Source organism: Alnus glutinosa, chromosome 2 (assembly GCF_958979055.1).
Source record: "Alnus glutinosa chromosome 2, dhAlnGlut1.1, whole genome shotgun sequence".
NCBI lineage: Eukaryota > Viridiplantae > Streptophyta > Magnoliopsida > Fagales > Betulaceae > Alnus > Alnus glutinosa.
The window spans coordinates 36,811,555-36,832,679 of NC_084887.1; the positions used below are offsets into that span (position 1 = coordinate 36,811,555).

Here is a 21,125-nt window from a genome sequence, read left to right on the forward strand (position 1 = left end):
TGTACATCAAATCTCTAAATGAAAGGTGGTCATACATCAACTGATCATTAAAACTAAAAATATAAGAAATAAAAAAAGAGAGGTAGGTGGTGTACCGACCAAATCAGACATATTGGGTGGGACTCATGTGTGTAGATCCCACTAAATATGTCTTGGGGTTGTATGATAGTTGTGCAAGGGTTGTAATTTTATAATTTCTCAATGTCTGGTGTGTTTGGTAAAGGTTTTTGAATTGAGAGTTTTTTTAATTTTTTTTATTATTATAATAATGAGTGATTGATGTGATATAAAGTATAAATAAATTTTGAATTTTTTTATAAGTAAAAGTGAAAAATGTTGTTAAAAAGTAGGGTTGTGATACATGCACTATGAGTCCTACTCCAATGTGTTTTGGAGTTGTGTACTTGTAGTACATTTGTTGTAATTTTAGCATTATCCTAAAAAGTAATTGATGTGATTTAAAAAATAATTAATGTGATATAAAAAGTGGAATATTTTAAAATTGATTTTTTTAAATAAAAAAATTGAGAGTGGTTGCTAAACAAGCCCAAACATATTTTTTATTCAAATAATATTATTTTTCAAACTCATTTAAGTTACTTTATTTTATTTTATTTTTTTAAAAAAAAACACGTGACTTGATGCTAAAATGAGTGAAATGTGAAGGACTTTTAAAAAAGCTTAAGACAGAAGAATGACACGAAATATTTCTCAAAAGTCACACCCCCCCGAAGCTCGTGGGAGGCCTAGAATCTCCGCCAAGTGTTGAGTAAACAAAACTAATCCGACGCCACTCTCCACCTCAGCACCAATCAGGCCTCGCCGCGTCTCCCGCTACTTCCCAGTTCCCATCACTCTTGTGCCCTTTTCACTACTTTCCAAAACCCTAAACCCTGATTATTTCTCAGTTCAAATTCAAAAGCTCTCAGCTACTCACTCGATCTTCACCTGCCACTACTACTATGCCAAGTAGTGGTGAGCTCAATGTACTCGAATATGTTGTACTTCGCTCTACCGCTAGCTCTTCTTCTTCTTCTACTAGTCTTGGACCCAACGACGTCGTACTCGCCGTCTGGTCCGCACATCGCCGATGTTAATATACTCTTGCCCCCCAAAATGACTCATCCTGTGGAGTACAGGCTTCAAGGAAGTGATGGTTGCTTCAAATGGTAAGCACACACTCTATATGTGTGTGTGTGTGTGTGTGTGTTTTGATGCATTGAGCTTGTATTTATTAAACGTGGATGGTCTTGATAAACCTACGAGCTCTGTTTGGCTGCCGAGAAAATGTAGGAAAAGAAAAGAGCTGTTTAAAATCATGAATGCTACGACCTAAGAAAAGATGAACCTCCACTGAACCGAGCTGAATCCAAGTATTCTGGTTAGTTGAGTGTTATGATCCTAAGTGTCCTACACTCCTACCTGGCTTTAAGTTCAAGTTTAACTGTGTGTATATAAGCTCTTGAGCACTTGCAAGACGGTTTTCAAGTGTGATATAAACCTCGAGTAGAACTCACAAAACTGGCTTGCAAGGGAAGGGTTTTCAAGAGCTTATATACACACACCGTTAAGCTTGTACTTAAGCCATATAAGATACTTTGGATCGTAACATTGAGCTTCATTTAGAAATGATAGTATTAAAGAAATGCGAAACCCGTAGTGGAGAAGTTGCTTTCTTCTTCTCTTTTGTTCTATATCAATGTGCATTTTGTTTGATATTCAAAATGTTGAAGCATTTTACATTTTTATTTTTATTTTAAATATATATATATATATAGGTCCTGGGATCATCATGATATTCTATCGTTGCAACCCGAGTATAATTCAAGTAGTCACTGCTCGACGAGCGCACGGTTGAGATCGATTGCTCCTTACAGTGGTCGAAAGGAGACTGCAGTTTATGCTGCTGATGTGCACACTGGGACTGTAATTCGTTGCAAAGTTTTTATCGACAATTTCTCTAGGATTCAGATATTTCATAATTCTATCAAGCTTGACTTAGATGGGCTTGCTACCCTTCGGGTCCGCGCCTTTGATAGTGAAGGTACTTTTGGAACTAATTACTGTATTTAGTACTTTGGTGTTTGATATATGTGGACAACACCTTTGTCTATCATTTTTAGCTGCTTTTGGGGGTTGAATGGCTTTTTCTCTCTAAATTTGGTTGCTTATTCTTTCTTGAATATAATTTGGCCTGGTTCTAAAATTTAATTCAATTTATCCTCTTTTGCAGAAAATGATTTCTCGTCACTGGTGGGCTTACAGTTCATGTGGCACCTGATGCCTGAAACTGATGGATTGTCTCATCATCTTGCCCACGTTCCTTTGAAGGATTCTCCCCTAAGCGACTGCGGTGGATTGTGCGGCGACTTAGATATCCAAATAAAACTTGAAGATAGTGTATGTATGCTGCTAGTGAATGTGAATGAGCATTGGCGATATGCTTTCTTATATACTTCTATGTTTAAAACCAACTATTTTTTTTTTTTTTTTAATGTGATGCAGGGTGTATATTCAGATTCATTTGTTGTAAAGGGAATTGAAATTGGCCAGGAGATTGTTGCTGTGCATTTGCTTGAGCCTGGATTAAAGCACATGGCTGATAGGATTACTCTTACTGTAGCAGAAGCCATGTCTCTTGATCCTCCCTCACCTGTTTTTGTCCTCATTGGTGCTACTGTTCATTATACACTTAAAGTTATCCGTGAGAATACTCCTCAAGGTTCCTTTCTAGAACCCTTGTAATAATTTTCTAAAAGCACATTTTATGTTTGTGTCAGTATGCCCTCAATTTTTTATGACCGCCTAACAGAATGATGGGCCGTGTGATATGAAACTTTTTCTTTTCATAATATTAGCTTTTGATTATATGAATAATAGATGCTGGATACCAATATAGGGGGTGCAATAGGAAGCATAATTTATTTATTGAAATTCCAAAAGTTACCTCTGGCAAGTATCTAGTGCAGAAATAGGAAACTGTAAGTTTGTTTCAACAATTCCTCAAGATTAACTATTTTTTTTTTTTCCTCCTAGAGTTTCTTGATGTGTTACATTTTTGAGGCAGTGTCATATAAAACGTGCACACACACATGTGATTTGGGTTGTAGTCATCTAGGGGCTTTGATGAATGTTTTACTTCATGTAAAAAAAGGAGCAGGAAGTAAAGATATTGTGAATTATTATGACTCTCTGTACACCGAGCAGAATTCGTGGCGGCCTAGGGTGGATGGGATTTCTTTCTTCTCCATTGATGCGGATGAGTGTCTCTGGTTAGAACGAGGTTTTGAGGAGCAGGAGGTGTGGGAGGTGGTGCGGGAGATGAACGGGGATAAGGCTCCGGGTCCAGATGGTTTTTCAATGGCGTTCTTTTAGCAATGTTGGGGGGTTCTCAAAAAATATATTATGGTGGTTTTTTCGGAATTTCATAATAGTCACCAGTTTGAGAGGAGCTTGAATGCAACTTTTATTTCCCTAATTCCCAAGAAGGCAGATATGTTGGAGGTTAAAGATTTTAGGCCTATTAGTTTGGTGGGAGGGGTCTATAAAATTATTTCTAAGGTCCTTACTAACAGGCTCAAATTAGTGTTGGGAAAAATTATTTCGAGCTCTCAGAATGCTTTTATTGGTGGAAGGTAAATCTTGGATTCAGTTCTTATAGCCAATGAATGTTTGGATAGCCAAATGCGATCAGGGGAGGCCGGGTTATTGTGCAAACTGGATTTGGAGAAAGCTTATGATCACGTGAATTGGGATTTCCTTCTTTACATGCTTCAGAGATGTGGGTTTGGGGATAGGTGGAGGGAATGGATTAAATGTTGCATTTCCACAGTAAAATTTTCCATTTTGGTTAATGGTACCCCTTCTGGTTTCTTTCAGAGCTCGCGGGGGATTAGGCAAGGTGATCCTCTTTCTCCTTTGCTGTTTGTGGTGGTTATGGAAGCGTTTAGCAGGATGTTGTATGCGTCTATGCGTCAAGGTTTGCTGTCAGGCTTCTCAGTGGGCTGTTTGCGGATGATACCTTAATTTTTTGTGGAGCACAGGCCGAGCACGTTCGAAATTTGAGGTGTGCCTTGTTATGTTTCGAAGCGGTGTCAGGGTTGAGGATCAATTTAGGCAAATCCGAATTGGTCCTTATTGGCGAGGTGGAAGATGTGGAGTCTTTGGCACATATTCTGGGGTGTAGAATTGGGTCTCTGCCGATGACTTATTTGGGTATGTCGTTGGGGTGTCTTTCAAATCTATTTCTATTTGGAATGGGGTTATTGAGAAGGTGGAACGAAGGCTGGCTAGTTGGAAGAAACTTTATTTATCCAAGGGTGGTAGGGTGACGTTGATTCACAATACTCTTTCCAGCATTCCTTCTTATTATTTATCTTTGTTCCCTATTCCTGTGAGTGTAGCTAAAAAACTGGAGCGGCTTCAAAGGAATTTTCTCTGGAATGGTATGGGTGATGAGATTAAATTTCATTTAGTCAATTGGCATCGTATTTGTTCTCCAATCTAGGCTGGTGGACTGGGAGTTTGTAATGTTATTAATTTTAATCAAGCCTTATTGGGGAAGTGGATCTGGAGGTTTTCTCAGGAGTGCGATGCTTTGTGGAGATCAGTGATTGAGGTGAAGTATGGGAGTGTGAGGGGAGGTTGGTGTTCTTTACCGGTGACGGGGCCTTATGGTGTCAGTGTTTGGAAGTTTATTCGAAGGGGGTGGGATAATGTTGCTAAGTTTTTGCGTTTTGAGGTGGGTGATGGGTCCCATATTCGCTTCTGGCATGATTTATGGTGTGGGGACAGGCCTCTCAAGCTCTGTTTTCCAACTTTGTATACTATTGCGCGTTCTCCTGATGCTTGGGTGGTGGATAATTTGTCTATGGTAGGAGGTGTGGCTCATTGAAATGTTCTCTTTACATGCAATGCTCAGGATTGGGAGTTGGAGATGGTGATGTCCTTCTTCGAACAGTTATGCTCTACTTGGGTTCGGCATGGGGAGGTTGATAGGGCGGTGTGGATTCTTTCCAAGAGGAGGAATTTTTTTTTTTTGATAAGTAAGAAGAGAATTTTATTAGAAAAACGCAAAGCGCAATCAAGTATACAGGGGGTATACAAGAGAGACAATTAAGAAGAAGAAGAAGAAAGCAATACAAGGAAATCGTTATAACTAATCTCTAGAGGTGCTAAATACGCAGCCGTCCAGGAGTACAAAGAATGAAGAAAAAAGGAAATGAGCTCCTCTATGGTTCTTTCTTTGTCCTCAAACTGTCTATCGTTGCGTTCCGTCCACAAGCACCACATAAGACAACAATGAGTCATCTTCCACACGACCGCACTACGGGACCGTCCCCCCGACCACCAACATGCAAATAAGTCTATCACCCGAGAAGGCATCACCCAATACAGACCGAACCGGCTAAGGATGACGTACCAAAGAGCGCGTGCAACCTCGCAATGAAGGAGAAGATGATCCACAGTCTCCCCGGTCATTTTACACATGCAGCATCTATCAATCACAATGACACGCTTCTTTCTGAGATTGTCCAAGGTGAGGATTCTCCCTAACGCTGCCGTCCAAGCAAAGAAGGCCACTTTCAATGGGGCCTTGGTCCGCCAAATACTTTTCCAGGGGAAAAAAGAAGCTTCTTTGCAGGCAAGAGCCTTATAGAATGATCTAACATCAAAAGACCCTTTGCGAGAGAGGGTCCACCAAAGCCGGTCCCCCCCATCTTGAGCCACCTTGGATGAATACAGTAAGGAGAAAAAGGAAGCCATAACGTCCACCTCCCAATCGTGAACATCACGGAAAAATCTGACATCCCACTGATAGGAACCACTTACCACTACCAAATGGTCTTCTACCAAAGAATCCTTGACACAAGCTATATCATATAGAACTGGAAAGGCTTCCTTGAGGGACATCTCTCCACACCAAACATCATCCCAAAAACGAATCCTCAACCCATTGCCCAAGATAAGTCTGGTATATCTACAAAACAAGCTCCACCCCTTCCTAATGTTCTTCCAACTCCCCACACCATGAGACCCAAGGGGATCTAAGGAACACCAACCAGCCCTAGTAGAGCCATACTTCGCATCCACCACGGATTTCCACAGAGCTTCTCTCTCATAAGCATAACGCCACAACCACTTCCCTAACAGCGCCTTGTTGAAAGTTCTCAAGTTTCGTATGCCCAAACCACCTTCAGAAGTAGGATGACAAACCTTGGACCAACTGACCAAGTGGTATTTGAATTCGTCGCCTATGCCACCCCACAAAAAGTCACGATGCAGCTTCTCAATGCGACTAGCAACACTGGAGGGAATAGGAAATAGAGAGAGAAAATATGTAGGAAGGTTGGAGAGAGTACTCTTTATAAGGGTAACCCTACCCCCCTTCGACAAATACAACCGCTTCCAGCTAGCCAACCGCCTCTCAATCTTCCCTACAACTTCATCCCAACATGACTTAGCCTTGAAAGGAGCTCCCAACGGAAGACCAAGATACTTTATAGGAAGAGAGGACACTCCACAGCCCAATATGTTAGCCAGACCGTCCATATTATCCACCTCACCCACAGGAACCATAACAGATTTGGCCAGATTAATCTTCAATCCTGACACAGCTTCAAAAGAAATAAGAAGCATACGAAGATAATGAAGATGATCAGAATTAGCCCCGCAAAAGACTAAAGTATCGTCTGCGAACAATAGGTGAGAAATGTTAATAGCTTCGCTGTTGCCAGAACCCACAGAGAACCCTGAAAGGTAGCCCTTTTGAACAGTAGCGAAGAAGAACTTACTAAGAGCCTCCATCACAATGACGAACAAAAGTGGTGACAGAGGGTCACCCTGTCTAAGGCCACGAGAGCTACTGAAAAAACCGGTTGGGGAGCCATTCACCAGCACAGAGAATCGCACCGTAGAAATACAGTGCGCTATCCAGGAGCACCATCTCTCCCCAAAGCCACATCTTCTCAACATATACAGTAAGAAATCCCAGTTAACGTGGTCGTAGGCCTTCTCAACATCCAACTTACAAAGTAACCCTGGTTCCCCAGATTTGATTCGACTATCCAAGCACTCATTGGCAATAAGAACTGAATCAAGAATTTGCCTGCCTTTCACAAAAGCATTTTGAGGGGATGATATAATCTTCTCCACCACCTTTTTAAGTCTATTTGCAAGGACTTTTGCAATGATCTTGTACACACCACTAACAAGACTGATAGGACGAAAGTCCTTTAGATCCACAGCCCCAGACTTCTTCGGAATTAAGGCAATAAAAGTGGCGTTAACACTTTTGACAAACTTGCTTTGAGAGTGAAAGTCCCAGAAAACCCTCATAAGATCTGTCTTGATCACATCCCAGCAATCTTGGAAAAACGCAAGAGAAAACCCATCTGGACCAGGTGCCTTGTCTCGATTCATGCTTTTCACCACCTCTAAGACCTCCATCTCCTCGAAAGGAAGTTCTAAAGAAGAGGCCTCAGCTGCATCCAAGGTTTCGAAAGCAATATTATCCATTCTAGGTCTCCATGGGAAAGGTTCTGTAAAGAGAGACTCATAGAATTGAGCCACATGTTCTCTGATAACCTGCTGGTCGGAAGAAACAGAGCCATTGATGGAGAGCGACTCTATGGAATTAGACCTCCTGTTCGAGTTAGCAATTCGGTGAAAGAATTTAGTGCATTTATCACCCTCTTTCAGCCACAGAACCCTAGACTTCTGTCTCCAACTAATCTCTTCCTGCAAGATAGAGTTCTCCAGGTCTCTTATGACCGCACATTTCCTCTCCTTTTCTTCAGAAGATAGACCTTGTTGTTCCTCCAACCTATCAAGAGTACATAACTCTTCCATGTGCAATTTTTTGCGAAACTCCACATTGCCGAACTCCTGTTCATTCCATCTTTTGAGATCAACCTTTAAGGCCTTAAGCTTTTGAGTGAAGATGAAGCTAGGAGAACCCTGGAAGCGATAAGACTCCCACCAAAGCCGAACCCTATCCACAAACCCTTCAGCCTTCAACCACATATTCTCAAACTTGAACGGTCTGGAACCCCATTGAATGCCACCACAATCCAGGAGGATAGGGAAATGATCAGAACACAATCTAGGAAGCCTTTTCTGAATAGACCCTGGAAAGTGAAGACTTTCTATAAAGCTTTAGTTTGTCACGAGGCGGCTTCTTTTCCTTAGAAGGGTATATGGCGTGTTAAAGCTCCGAAGCGGGTTGCGTTCTTTGTATGGACAGCAGCTTTAGGAAAGATTTTAACTCATGACAACTTACGAAGGCGTGGTATTGTGGTGGTTGAGTGGTGTGTTATGTGTAGAAAGCATGGGGAATCCGTTGATCACCTTCTTCTCCATTGTGACGTGGCTCGGGTTGTTTGGAGTTTCTTTTATAGTTTGTTTGGGGTGGAGTGGGTTATGCCTAGTAGTGTCTTGGATTTATTGAGTGCTTGGGGCACTTTGCTGGGTCGTGGTCCTGTTCACCATATTTGGAAGCAGGTTCCTCTTTGTGTTTTGTGGGGCTTGTGGCGTGAGAAATTCTAGGCTTTTTGAGGATGTGGAGGTTCAGGTTGGGGCTCTTTGTAGAAATGTGCTTAATATGTTATATCTTTGGGTGTCGGCGCATAGCTTGGGTAGTATGCCGTACGCTGATTTTTTACTTTCTTGTTCGTTTCGGTCCTCTAATTAGGGGCTCCTTTGTATACTTCCTGTGTACTAGGGTTGCGCTCGTCTGCGCTTTTTAATGAATTCTTACTTATCAAAAAAAAAAAAAGAAGGAGCATCTCATATCTGAAATATGCAAAAATTATATGAATCTTGAGTCCTGATATCGTAAAGTAAACTAGAGGAGGGAGACTAGATGAGGGACACACCTGATGAACAGTCTTAATCTTGATGTGATAAAATTTTGAACTCTAAATAGTACTAGCTAGAAGTGACTATTTAATTGGCTTGTTTTTTTTTTATAAGTAATAAACTGACTTTATTAAAAGCGTCAGGCGCCCCTTAGTACACCGACAGTATACAAGAGAAAACGCAAAGCTGGAAATCGAAAAAAAACATCCCAAAAAAAGAAAGAAAGAAGCCCACCAAACAAACCCACGAGAACCTAAACCTACAAGAACAAAGAACCCCAACCCAACCCTCAAGGAACACACAAGAAACCCACCCAAAAACCCACAGGAACCACCACCCGTAGCCCACAAACAACCCACAAACTACAGAACCTGAGCCTTTCCTCTTCTACTCCTAGAAGGCACACTCGCACCGTCGTAGTTTATGGAGCTCTTCAAATTCTGCAGTTCTCTCCTTCCTTTGATCTTATACCGCTTCCCCATACTACCCTGATGAAAATCTTCCTCAATGGCATCCAACAAAGCCAGGGCCGAATCTTCATCCTCAACACCATCCGACTCCCACTCCAAATGTAAGTCGGGAGGAATAACGCCCAATGGGTGAGGAAAGTCACCTTCCTCTCCCTGATCCCACAGAACAATCTCCCCAGAAGGGCTAAACCCTACCGGCCACTCCTGAGATTGGATCAAGCCAATTGAGTTGAGAGTCTCACCCTTGTCAATGGTCATCGATTTGCAGCCGCTCAAGGGGGAGGGAACTCTCGGGAGAAGGAACCCGCGTCGAAGCCCCACTCCCCCACTTGGCATCGGCAGGTTCTGAGCCACAAACCCGTCCATAGCCTGAGAAGAAGTACCCAAACTGCGTCATCGGCGAACTCAAAGCTGTCACTGCCTCATCAATCAGGGAAATATCCAACTTACTCGCTTTTGCCTTCGATTTCCGTTGATACCTCATGACTGATTTTGTTTCGGACGGGTAAATGGGAGCCCCACTGTCCGCCATCACCGGAAGAGACAAACGAAACCTCTCTCCCAACGCATCCGCCCCCAAAGAGGGAAACTCAAATCCTTTAGAGTTCGAATCCAACCCCCCAAGCAGACACAGGGTTAAGTCACAAACAGACACTTCCGCTCGTAGGTTGGGCTTCGCCGCACACACTGAGGCAAAAGGATCTTCAACCACCGCCGTGCACAAGCTAGGACTTGCGCTGGAGAACTCTCCAGAATCCGACAACCCTCCACCCATGTCAGTCGTCGTCTTCACCTCCAACCTAGACCCATCTTGCCGTGCCAAACCAGGTTGAGCGGAGCAAGCCGGATTCTCCATCGGAGAAGAACCCCCCATCTACAACGAGCCTGACTTGAACACCGGAAGAGTAGAAGTCGACCCGTCCAAGGCTTCCGGCGCCGAAGAGCCCAAGCCCGACATTCCAGAGTCTAACCTCGCTTTGTCGAGACCACAAACCTGATCCAGGGAAAGCCTCTTAGCCTTCTTGGGATTGGGCTTAAAGCCCAACTTCCTAGAACCATCCCTGCAGTGTGGCCTTCTAAGCACAGCTGAAGAGATCCTGCATCGGCCCAGTTTCAGCCCAGCAGAAGAAATCTTGCTCCAGCCCACGTTAGACCCACTCACCCAATCCAGCCAAACTCCAACCTGTTCGAGGATCTTTCTGCAGACTGAGACGTCGCAGTCCCTTGTACTGCACTCTCTGCCTTTTCGAAAATTGGAGCCATCGCCACAGTGGTCTTTACCCACCGGATCCAAAAGGCTTTTCTCCCAGGCTGAACAGTCCACCGCCTGCCGGACAATCTCGCAAGACCGCTCCTTAATCGGGAACTGCTCCTCCTCGCACCAGGCCACCTCCTCCAGCAAGACCAGATTCCGACCACCAAACGCAGGGATGGTTGGCGTCGAGCGAACCGCCTCCGTGAAAGACAGTGGTCCCGCTGCCTTTCCCAAGCCAACCCCCACCTTCTTTCCCCTTAACTTCTCATCCGGCGAGGAAACACCGAACCCGCACCCTACCGAAGAACCAAAAAATTCTAAAGCCTTATGCAGCTCACTAAGAAACTTGAGCCAACCCCATCCACCCCGCCCCTCAGGAATACGAAGAAACCCTCTCTGAACGCCCACCCCATAGACCGCTGCCTCCACAAACTGGCCATTATTGTTACCTCCAATACGAACTATCGTCACCTTCGCCCCCTCCCTGAACGATTTGACAAAGTCAGACAGACCATGACCACCCATCAGCACCTCCATAGTCGAAACCAGCCATTCGATGCACTGGTTGCTCAGGATTACCGCACCGGAATAAAATTTCCGCTTTTCTTCCACCCTTAGCACTGACGCCCCTTCAATAACCGAGAAGACAAACGCTTTTGCCTCCACCAGAAATCGTCTATCCATCCCTCAAAGCCCTTATGCCCTTCATGTTCATGTCATTGCAGCAGAGCACTAGTAAGAAGTAAGAAGTAATCGGGATACTATTAGCCAGAGCCTAGTACCTTCTTCACTGGTCCCTCCCCTCTCTTCTTTGGAGTTGCTGAGCCAGGGCCTTGGTTCACTTGCCCCGGATCTAGTTTTTTGTTTCCTCAGGGGTAGAAGAGTTGGGTGAACGACTTCATCTCTTGCTGTAAGATCTCTCTCTCTCTCTCTCTCTCTCCAGATGGATGATTATTGATGACCTTTGATTTCCAAGCATCTTAACAAGAACAACCAAAACTCTTCTGGGAATTATATTGTGTGTGGGGTTGTCACTGTAGCAGTAAACTAGTGTGGGCTTTGAGTCTTTTTACCTTGGTTTCACTGAAAGTTGGATGTACCCTTGATTGAAGAACTAGTTTCAGATCAGGTTTCTTCTACTTAAGTTTCTTTAGCTGTGACTCAATATTCAATAGTTTTGGCATTATGCATGTATAGAGGTTTTCAGGGATTGTTGTTGGATATTGGTTTAGTTTAGAGCTTTATGTTTTTAGTTGTGTTACATTGATTCTACTTATCAAAAAAAGTTGTGTTACATTGATTCTTTAATGTTGTACTGGTATTTGCCTCTTACGTAGAATTGCATGGAGTGACTACATAATGCTTCATTATCAGCATATTTTCAATGGCCTTACCATTGTTTTCCTGGAATTTCAGTGGTCGCTTTACCATCTCCACATCATCGATGGTCTGTTTCAAACTCTTCAGTTGCTCAAGTGGACTCTATGATGGGATTAACAAATGCACTGGGCTTAGGGGCAACAACTGTTGTGGTTGAAGATACAAGGGTTGCTGGACACATACAAGTTTCATCACTTAACGTTGTCGTACCAGATAATTTACGTTTATACATTGCTTCGTTTTCTGCTTCTGGTGATCCTCATGAAGAAGCAGAAGTAATTCCGCCTGTGGCACGTTGGTATGTTGTTTCGGGCCGTCAATATCTCATACAAATGAAGGTTTTCTCACGAGGACCTAGTGCACAAGAAATCTACATTACAAAGGTAAGTCATGCATCTTCTAGTTTCACCTCTTTAATATTATGCATGAAAGTCACAACATACATGAGTAGCTTGTAGGATTTTCCTTTTACAATGCCTATGTTAATTGGCCTTCCAAATTTTACATGAGACTGGAAAAGTAATATGGTTTTATCTGGTATATATCTATGTAATATACCTATCAAAGAAATAATTTGTTAGGGAAGCGCTTAGCAGAATGTTGAATGCGTCTATGCTCCAAGGCTTGCTGTCATGTTTCTCGGTGGGCATTAGGGATAATGAAGCTTTAGTGGTGAATCATTTGCTGTTTGCGGATGATACCTTAATCTTTTGTGGAGCACAGGCCGAGCAAGTTCGAAATTTGAGGTGTACCTTCGTATGTTTCGAAGCGGTATCAGGGTTGAGGATTAATTTAGGCAAATCCGAATTGGTCCCTATTGGCGAGGTGGAAGATGTGGAGTCTTTGGCACATATTCTGGGTTGTAGAATTGGGTCTCTGCCGATGACTTATTTGGGTATGCTGTTGGGGGCGCCGTTTAAATCTATTTTTATTTGGAATGGGGTTATTGAGAAGGTGGAACGAAGGTTGGCTAGTTGGAAAAAACTTTATTTATCCAAGGGTTGTAGGGTGACATTGATTCACAGTACTCTCTCTAGCATTCCTACTTATTATTTATCTATGTTCCTTATTCTGTGAGTGTAGCTAAGAAGCTGGAGCGGCTCCAAAGGGAGTTTCTGTGGAGTGGTATGGAGGATGAGACTAAATTGCATTTAGTAAATTGGCATCGGGTTTGTACTCCAATCAAGGCTGGTAGACTGGGAGTTCGCAATGTTATTATTTTAGTCAAGCCTTATTGGGGAAATGGGTTTGGAAGTTTTCTCAGTAGCGCGATGCTTTGTGGAGATCGGTGATTGAGGTGAAGTGTGGGAGTGTGAGGGGAGGTTGGTGTTCACTACCGGTGACGGGGCCTTATAGTGTTAGTGTTTGGAAGTTTATTCGAAGGGGGTGGGATAATGTTGCCAAGTATTTGGGTTTTGAGGTGGGTGACGGGTCTCATATTCGCTTTTGGCATGTTGTTTGGTGTGGGGATAGGCCTCTCAAGCTCTGTTATCCAGCTTTGTACACTATTGCGCGTTCTCCTGATGCTTGGGTGGTGGATAACTTGTCGGTGGTAGGAGGCGTGGCTCATTGTAATGTTCTCTTTACGCACTATGCTCAGGATTGGGAGGTGGAGATGGTAATGTCCTTCTATGAACTGTTATACTCTATTCGGGTTCAACATGGAGAGGTTGATAGGGTGGTGTGTTATGTGTAAGAAGCATGGGGAATCTGTTGATCACATTCTTCTTCATTGTGACGTGGTTCGAGTTGTTTGGAGTTCTTTTTATAGCTTGTTTGGGGTGGAGTGGGTTATGCCTAGTAGTGTCTTGGATTTATTGAGTGGGTGGGGTACTTTGTTGGGTCGTGGTACTGTTAACCGTATTTGGAAGCAGGTTCCTTTATGTGTTTTGTGGGGCTTTTGGCATGAGAGAAATTCTAGGCTTTTTGAGGATGTGGAGGTACCGGTTGGGGCTCTTTGTAGAAATGTGATTCATATGTTATATCTTTGGGTGTCGGCGCATAGTCCGGGTAGTATGTCGTTTGCTGATTTTTTACTTTCTTGTTCGTTTCTTTCCTCTAATTAGGGGCACTTATGTATACTTCATGTGTACTAGGGTTGCGCCTCTATGCTCTTTTTAATGAATTTTTTACTTATCAAAAAATAAAATTGTTAGGGGTTTACAGAAGCCATTGGATTGATTATCAAGTCCAGTTAGCTTTGTTCGTGGGTCCCCAAAAAAATGAAATAGTTTTGCAGAATTAAGATGTTCTAAATTTCAATTTTGAACCATGTTGGTGTATTGCAAAAGGTTAAGCCTTCTCCTCTTTGTAGTCTAGAAGTACTAAAGAGATAGTACCAAAATGTTTGTTTTCTAGCGGGTATTTTCTCCTTTATATAGTTTCGTTGGATAACTGCATCTGCAAGGTGGTCTTATCTGCCAATAACAATTACTTGGTAGGGAATCACCTCCTCCAAATTATATATTTCTTATATCTTAAGAATTAGAAATAACAGATAAAGGTAAAAGGCTGAACTAAATTTTCTAGGAAGTGCTATGGGAATCAATTCTGTAATGCGGACATAAATAATAAGTCGATAAGCAGAATAACCACATGGTCCACGTGGCTCTACTACAGTAATCTTTGGTTCGCACAGCAGAAATTGCATCTTTTCTTTTCTTTTCTTTTTTCCTCTTCCTTTTTGAAACCACAAACTCACCCTCACAAAATATAATCTGGACACCCGAGCTTTAAAATGAATAAACTTCATTTATATAATAAAGTCATTACATATATGAAGACAAAAAAACATTGTCTCCTTACAAGAACACCATAGGAGGCAACTTATTCCTTACGACTGATTTCCACAAAACTTAGCCATACTTCAAAAGCTAGAATCCCATGCAGACTCTAAGGGAAATAGTCCAGGTTTAGATAGGCTCTTCCTTGCCCACATCGACCGTATCAACAATTTTACAGGTGGAAAACAAAACAGTGAGTCCATGGCTCAATAAGTAAAAGCTATCCATCCAAGTTTGTATGTGATGCTAGCCTTTCTCTCTTCTCTCTCTCTCTCTCTCATTTTCTTTTAAAAATGGTTTTCAAACATTAAAACGACTTTCCAAAACTAATGCAGGGTTTTCAAAATATTGGTGTGTATCAACGAGCTTTAACGGAAAGCGTCAATGTAAAAACATTTCGATCTTTTGAGAGAGACCTTTCTTTCATAATAGATTTTAGATAACAAATACTCGTAGAATCAGAGTTGATATCAGATAATAATGTAAACATCAGTTAAATCAAAACATTTTAGAGCGTAAAGCAGATTCATAAACATATGTATGGTACAAAATAATAATCATACATACAAAACAGATATAGTGTTTAAGCCCCACTTACAGAATCATGGGTCAAGCGTTTAACCCCCGCTTAACATTGAGTGATGGTGTAACTGTTTAACCCCCCTTAACATTGGGTCATGGTGTAAATGTTAAACCCCCCGCCCCCACCCCACACACACATGATCCCCACAGGATCATGGGTTAAACTTAAGCATTTAACCACTGCTTAACATTGGGTCATGGTGTAAGTGTTTAACCCCTACTCACAGTATCATGGGTCAAGCGTTTAACTCTCGCTCAACAGTAGGTTGTTATGTAATTTTTTAACCCCCACTCAATTCTGGGTCATTATATAAGTGTTTAACCCCCACTAACAGGATCATGAATCAAGTGTTTAAGCCCCTCTTAACATTGGGTCATTCCAGACAAAAACATTTTCAGAAATCAGAAATTCCAATCTTTCAAAACCAGTCATTCCATTTCCAGAAATCAATTTTTCTCTTAAAACCGCTGCTTTCAAATTCCTTTTACATGAAATTTCCACTTAGACAATGGAAAACTCACTGTAGTATACAGTTCATACATAAACATATTCAGATTACAGGGCTCAGAGTCATGAGTAAATTATGCATATAAGTTTATGACATGTAAAACATTTAAGTTGAGCTTGGTTAAGATGTTTTACTTGTCTTTTTGCTTATACTCTTATTTAAGTTCGCGTTTGTTTGCATCCATGTTATGACTATGCGTTAGACTCTAGGTTTATTTAGAATCCAAAAATATTCTTGAACCCTAATGGTCCTCTTTTCCTCTTTAAAAAGCCTCAACCTTTCATTTCTAGACAATCTCGCTTGAACAAACTGTGACCGCAGTCCGACTGGGGCTCTTTGGTTTTCAGCCTCCATTCGACCGTAGCTCTTAGATACTGTCTCGGTTGCTAGCCGATTGAATGATAATGTGCAATTTCGTATAACCCATTCTCATTATTCCGAAACCACTTTTTACGCCATATAACCTTTCCTAGCTCAAAATGCAGCTAATATATTCAAATTTTTACGTTAAAAATCCCATTTTTTCCTGGTAACCCTATTTGTCCTCTCTCTCTCTCTCTCTCTCTCTCTCTCTCTCTCTCTCTCTCTCTCTCTCTCTCTCTCTCTCTCTCTCTTCTTCCCAATACTCCTGCAATAACAACAATAATACTTTAAAACTTCTATCTACTATTGTAATAAATTCTACTTGGTTAATTGGTCTACGATTTGTTCATCGAAGGTTTAGGGGAGGGGGGGGTTAGGAGTGAGAAATATGATCCAGTTTAATAGAGCTTTGCTGGGTAAGTGGCTACGGCGGTTTGCCATGGAAATGAATGCTCTTTGAAGAAAGGTGGTGGATATTAAATATGGGAGTATGAGGGGTGGTTGGTGCTCAAAGGAGGTTGGGAATTCTATTGGAGTGGGAGTATGCAAAATTTATTAGGAGGGGTTGGGATGCTTTTGCAGCTCATGTGAGATATGAGGTCGGAGATGGTTCTCGAATCTTGTTTTGGCATGATGTGTGGTGTGGGGATCTACCTTTCAAGCTTCTTTTTCCAGAATTGTTTACTATTGCGTGTGGTAAGGATACATGGGTGGAGGAGAATATGTAGAGACAAAATGGTAACATTCTGTGGAATATTTTGTTTACTCAACCTGTACATGATTGGGAGGTGGAAGTGGTTTCTAGATTTTTAGAGATGTTGTGTTCTCTTAAAGTAAGGTGTGAAGGAGATGATGAAATTTGTTAGATTCCAGCGCGAAGGAAATCATTTGAAGTGAAGTCTTAGTATAAGGTATTATCTAGTCCTATACACTCTTCTTTTCCTTGGAAGAGTATTTGGAAAGTTAAGGTTCCTTTGAGAGTGGCTTTCTTTGTATGGACAACGACGTTAGGAAAAATTCTAATTTTGGATAATTTACGCAAGAAGAATATTATTGTGATGGAGTGGTGCTATATGTGTAAGACTTGTGGAGAGTCCATTGATCATTTGCTCCTACAATGTATGGTTGCTACAGAATTGTGGAATACGATATTGCAGCTGTTTGGTGTTGTGTGGGTAATGTCGTGACTAGTGAAAAAGGTGTTGGGGAGTTGGAGGGGGCAAAGGGGCAATCGGTTGTTGGTGCCGATTAGGAGAATAGCTCCGTTGTGTTTGATTTGGTGTCTATGGAAGGAACATAATCCACACAGTTTTGAAGATTGTGAGACTGATTTGGTTAACTCAAAATGTATACATCCTGCGTACTTTGGGTTGCGCCCCTCTGCGCTTTTTTTGAAATATACTTTACTTTTCAAAAAAATAATAATTTCCCAATATCCTCAATGCATATATCAATATCTACAAACTTAGTGAAATCATAATGAGAGTAAAGGAAGTATACCTCTAGCTGTCCTCCAAGCTCCTTCACAATTCTCTCACTTTCTACACTCAAAAACCCTAAATAACCCTCACAAAACCTCTTAAATGATCGTTTAAAATGAGTGGAAGAAAAATAAGCTTTTGCCTTCAACGTTTGTCTCTTTAAATAGGCAGAAATTTCGTTACCGTGCACTACCGGTCAAACGGGATATACCACCGTTCGATCTGGCATTAAGTTAGCTACAATAAATTCATGTCGCGTCAGTGTCACGTCTCACCGCACAATGATTGACATGTAGAGAAACTCCCCGGTTGAATGACACGTTCCACCGTTTGAATGCAATCTAACGTTGAGCATTAAAACACTCATCCCATTAGTCATTTTGGCACTTGAAGAGATTTGGACCGTTGATCTTCTTCTATCACTCAGTCGCGGGTTGACACATGGAGATTCTCTCCGGTCGAATGACACGTTACGCCGGTTGAATGCAATCTCTTAGATTCGATCCTAACCATTCGTTTTCTTGCGCTTGCCTCATGCTGCCATGTGTCACCGGTCTCCATTCAAACGAGGTCACCTGCCGGTCGAACAGAATGGTTGGTTCCTTCTAAATTTTTTCAAGTGTTGAGCCTTATTTTCAATTTTAGATTTTTGACACCTTTAGCTCTAACCACATTTAACCTTGTCATGACCGATACATATATTTTATTATTCTTAATACTCTATTATTATTTGCATCCTTTAATTTTTCCTGGGTGTTACAAATTCCGAAGCCCTTCATGTTTTGTTTATACTGTGTTCTTTATATTCTTGATTTTTATTTATTCTAAAATTTCTTTTGTTTTTGCATTTCCACAATGTTTATAGTTTTTTTAAGATTTTGTCAGTTTTATGTGTCAAAATGTTGTAATTGCATTTTCTGCTTTCTTGTTTGATTTACCTTATTTTACTATTTGTTTTTACATTTTTCTTTGCTCCATCTGTGGATAATATGCGGGTTACCATTTGGCCTTTTCGACTCATTAAAATTTATTCACTTTACTCTGTTACATCAATTAGTTCATTATTTTCTTGTCTGTCTTCCCCTCAGAAATTCCTTCCTTGCATTGCAGAGTGACGATGTTAAGTTGTACGATAACCAGTCTGAGTACTGGAGAACTTTCATGGTGTCAGATGATATTGCAGTCAAACATGGCTGGGGGAATTCTAGAATCTTGAAAGCAACTTCACAGGGACTAGGAAAATTGACAGCTTCTTTGACATATCTTAGTGGGCATCAAGAAAAAAAAGAGGTGGCACCTTGTATTAGTTCATTATTTTGTGCTTTTATTTTAAGCTTATTTTTCTTTTTCTTTTTTCCTTTGTCATGCATCTGTTGTCTGTTAATTTCTTTTTTTTCTTGCTCCTCTTTCTCCTTTTGAATTGTGGATGGGGTGCCTAGTTGTTAAGGAAGTAATCTTCAAGTAACATTTTACTTGTCTTTGCTGATTATATTCCCTTTCAGGTTCTCAAGGTTGTGCAGGAGGTCATGGTTTGTGATCAAGTAAAGTTTAGTTTGGATCAAAGAAGTGGTATAACACAAAGCATTCTCCTTCCCTGGGCCCCTGCTGTTTATCAGGAGGTGGAGCTAAAGGTTACAGGAGGTTGGTAGTTTTCTACCTGCTGAGCTTTTGTAAATTGCTTAACTTGCTACTGACATTGTTGATCAGCTCTGATTTCTATGAGATTGTGTAGGTTGTGCAAAGGCATCTAGTGACTATAAATGGTTTTCCTCAGACACAACTACTGTATCAGTATCTGCTTCAGGGGTTGTCCAGGCCAAGAAGCCTGGTAAAGCTACTGTTAAAGTGCTATCTGTTTTTGATGCATTGAATTATGATGAGGTAATGTTTATACCGTGGTCACAGTGGTACTTATCTTGTTCCTGATGAGTTTCTTTGGTTTACAAGTTTTGCTTTTAGATATACTTGAAATTCCGTATGCATGCAATAAATACTTCCAATATGGAGTTTATGACAGGAAGTTGAATCTCAAAATGTGGAGTTCATTATAAACCTAGATTATATACTTATTGCATGTATTTAGTAATAAATCTTATTTCTGAAGTGCTCAAAGTTGAAGGTAAATTTAAAAATGTAAGACATGAAACTAGTTAATTAATTATTGGTTAGTTTTTTTTCTTGGAAGTTTCAAGATTGTACTGTTACTAAGATATGTTTTCTTTTCATATTTTGTATTATTATATCTTCTCTTACCTTGGACTCTATTTCTACATGTAAAAAAGCAATATATGGTGTAAAAAGCAAAGTTACTGCTTCTTCATTCTTACATTTACCGCGAACAGTGTTCTTTTAATTCTGGTAGCATGAGGATGAGCTTTACAGCTGCTTAGTTAGACTTCCATTTCCTTAGGATTTCAAAATCGTTTTATTCTTGAACAAAATTTACTATGTATGCACTTTTTATTTATTTTATTTTTATATATTTTCATATCCAAAGCCTCAGAATGAGCAGTCACTAATTAAAAGAAATAGCTTTCAAAGGGTTAGCAAGAGCCTTTTTTCATTTTCAATTTTCTGATTGGTAAGTTACACATGCATCCAGTGGGTTTTGAGTGCACGACCTTACTCTCCACTCTATTTTCATAAGGGGGAGGAGGTTGCATTTGAGCTAGAGCTATTGATTGGCACAGGAGAGGTTTTTTATTTTTTAATTTTTAGAAAATTAATTAATTTTTATTTGTAAGGACTTATGTGTTAGTAGGCCAAACATTGAAGAATTATTGCCTCTCTGCATCTGTGACGAGATCAGTAATTTTGCAGGTCCATTAGAATCCACTAATTCCTACTAATTATCTTTCTGACATTGGACGAGTTCTTTCCACCATCTTCCATGAAGTATTTATGATAACTTGACAAGAAAGCATTTACAAGCCATGTGACTGTGGCTTTGAAAAATATAGATTTTTCTTTTTCTTTTTTCCTATTGAGCAGAAATCCATGCGGCATTATTTTGTGAAGATGTTAGTGAGATCATTCTGCAGGTAACTAATGGGGAGTTTTCTCATGAATAATGTTGTAAGAGTTCGCTTACGATTGTGCTTGATGTGTCTAAAAATGCTGAGAAAATCTTATAAGCTGGTGCACTCGCACAAGGGACATACCTTAAACACTGGTGTTCCTTTACACCTTTTGTTTTCTGTGCACAAAGTTTTAATATGTTTGTTTTTCTAGATGTATGCAATCTCTGCATGGCTCTTATCTCTTTTACTCCCTTCCACCCTTTTGTTAACACTTTCTTGTACTCATAATGCTAAATAATTACTGATAGGTGGTGATTGAAGTTTCCATCCCCTCATCTATGGTTATGCTTCATAGCTTCCCTGTTGAGACTGTTGTGGGATCACATCTTGAAGCTGCAGTGACAATGAAAGCATCTAGTGGTA

The 21,125-nt window shown here is 40.9% G+C and overlaps 1 protein-coding gene across 1 annotated transcript in view; it reads left to right on the forward strand.

Annotated features, from left to right (window-relative positions):
- The first annotated feature begins 732 nt into the window (after nucleotides 1-732).
- The window catches only part of LOC133859897 (nuclear pore complex protein GP210), a 48,630-nt gene continuing 28,237 nt past the window's right edge, over nucleotides 733-21,125 (forward strand). The window contains exons 1-9 of the mRNA XM_062295474.1: nucleotides 733-1,169; nucleotides 1,779-2,044; nucleotides 2,234-2,400; nucleotides 2,506-2,722; nucleotides 12,001-12,347; nucleotides 18,793-18,972; nucleotides 19,185-19,323; nucleotides 19,415-19,563; nucleotides 21,011-21,122. Of these exons, the coding sequence (XP_062151458.1) occupies nucleotides 985-1,169; nucleotides 1,779-2,044; nucleotides 2,234-2,400; nucleotides 2,506-2,722; nucleotides 12,001-12,347; nucleotides 18,793-18,972; nucleotides 19,185-19,323; nucleotides 19,415-19,563; nucleotides 21,011-21,122 (1,762 nt within the window). The 5' untranslated portion in view covers nucleotides 733-984. The remainder of the gene's footprint in view (nucleotides 1,170-1,778; nucleotides 2,045-2,233; nucleotides 2,401-2,505; nucleotides 2,723-12,000; nucleotides 12,348-18,792; nucleotides 18,973-19,184; nucleotides 19,324-19,414; nucleotides 19,564-21,010; nucleotides 21,123-21,125) is intronic.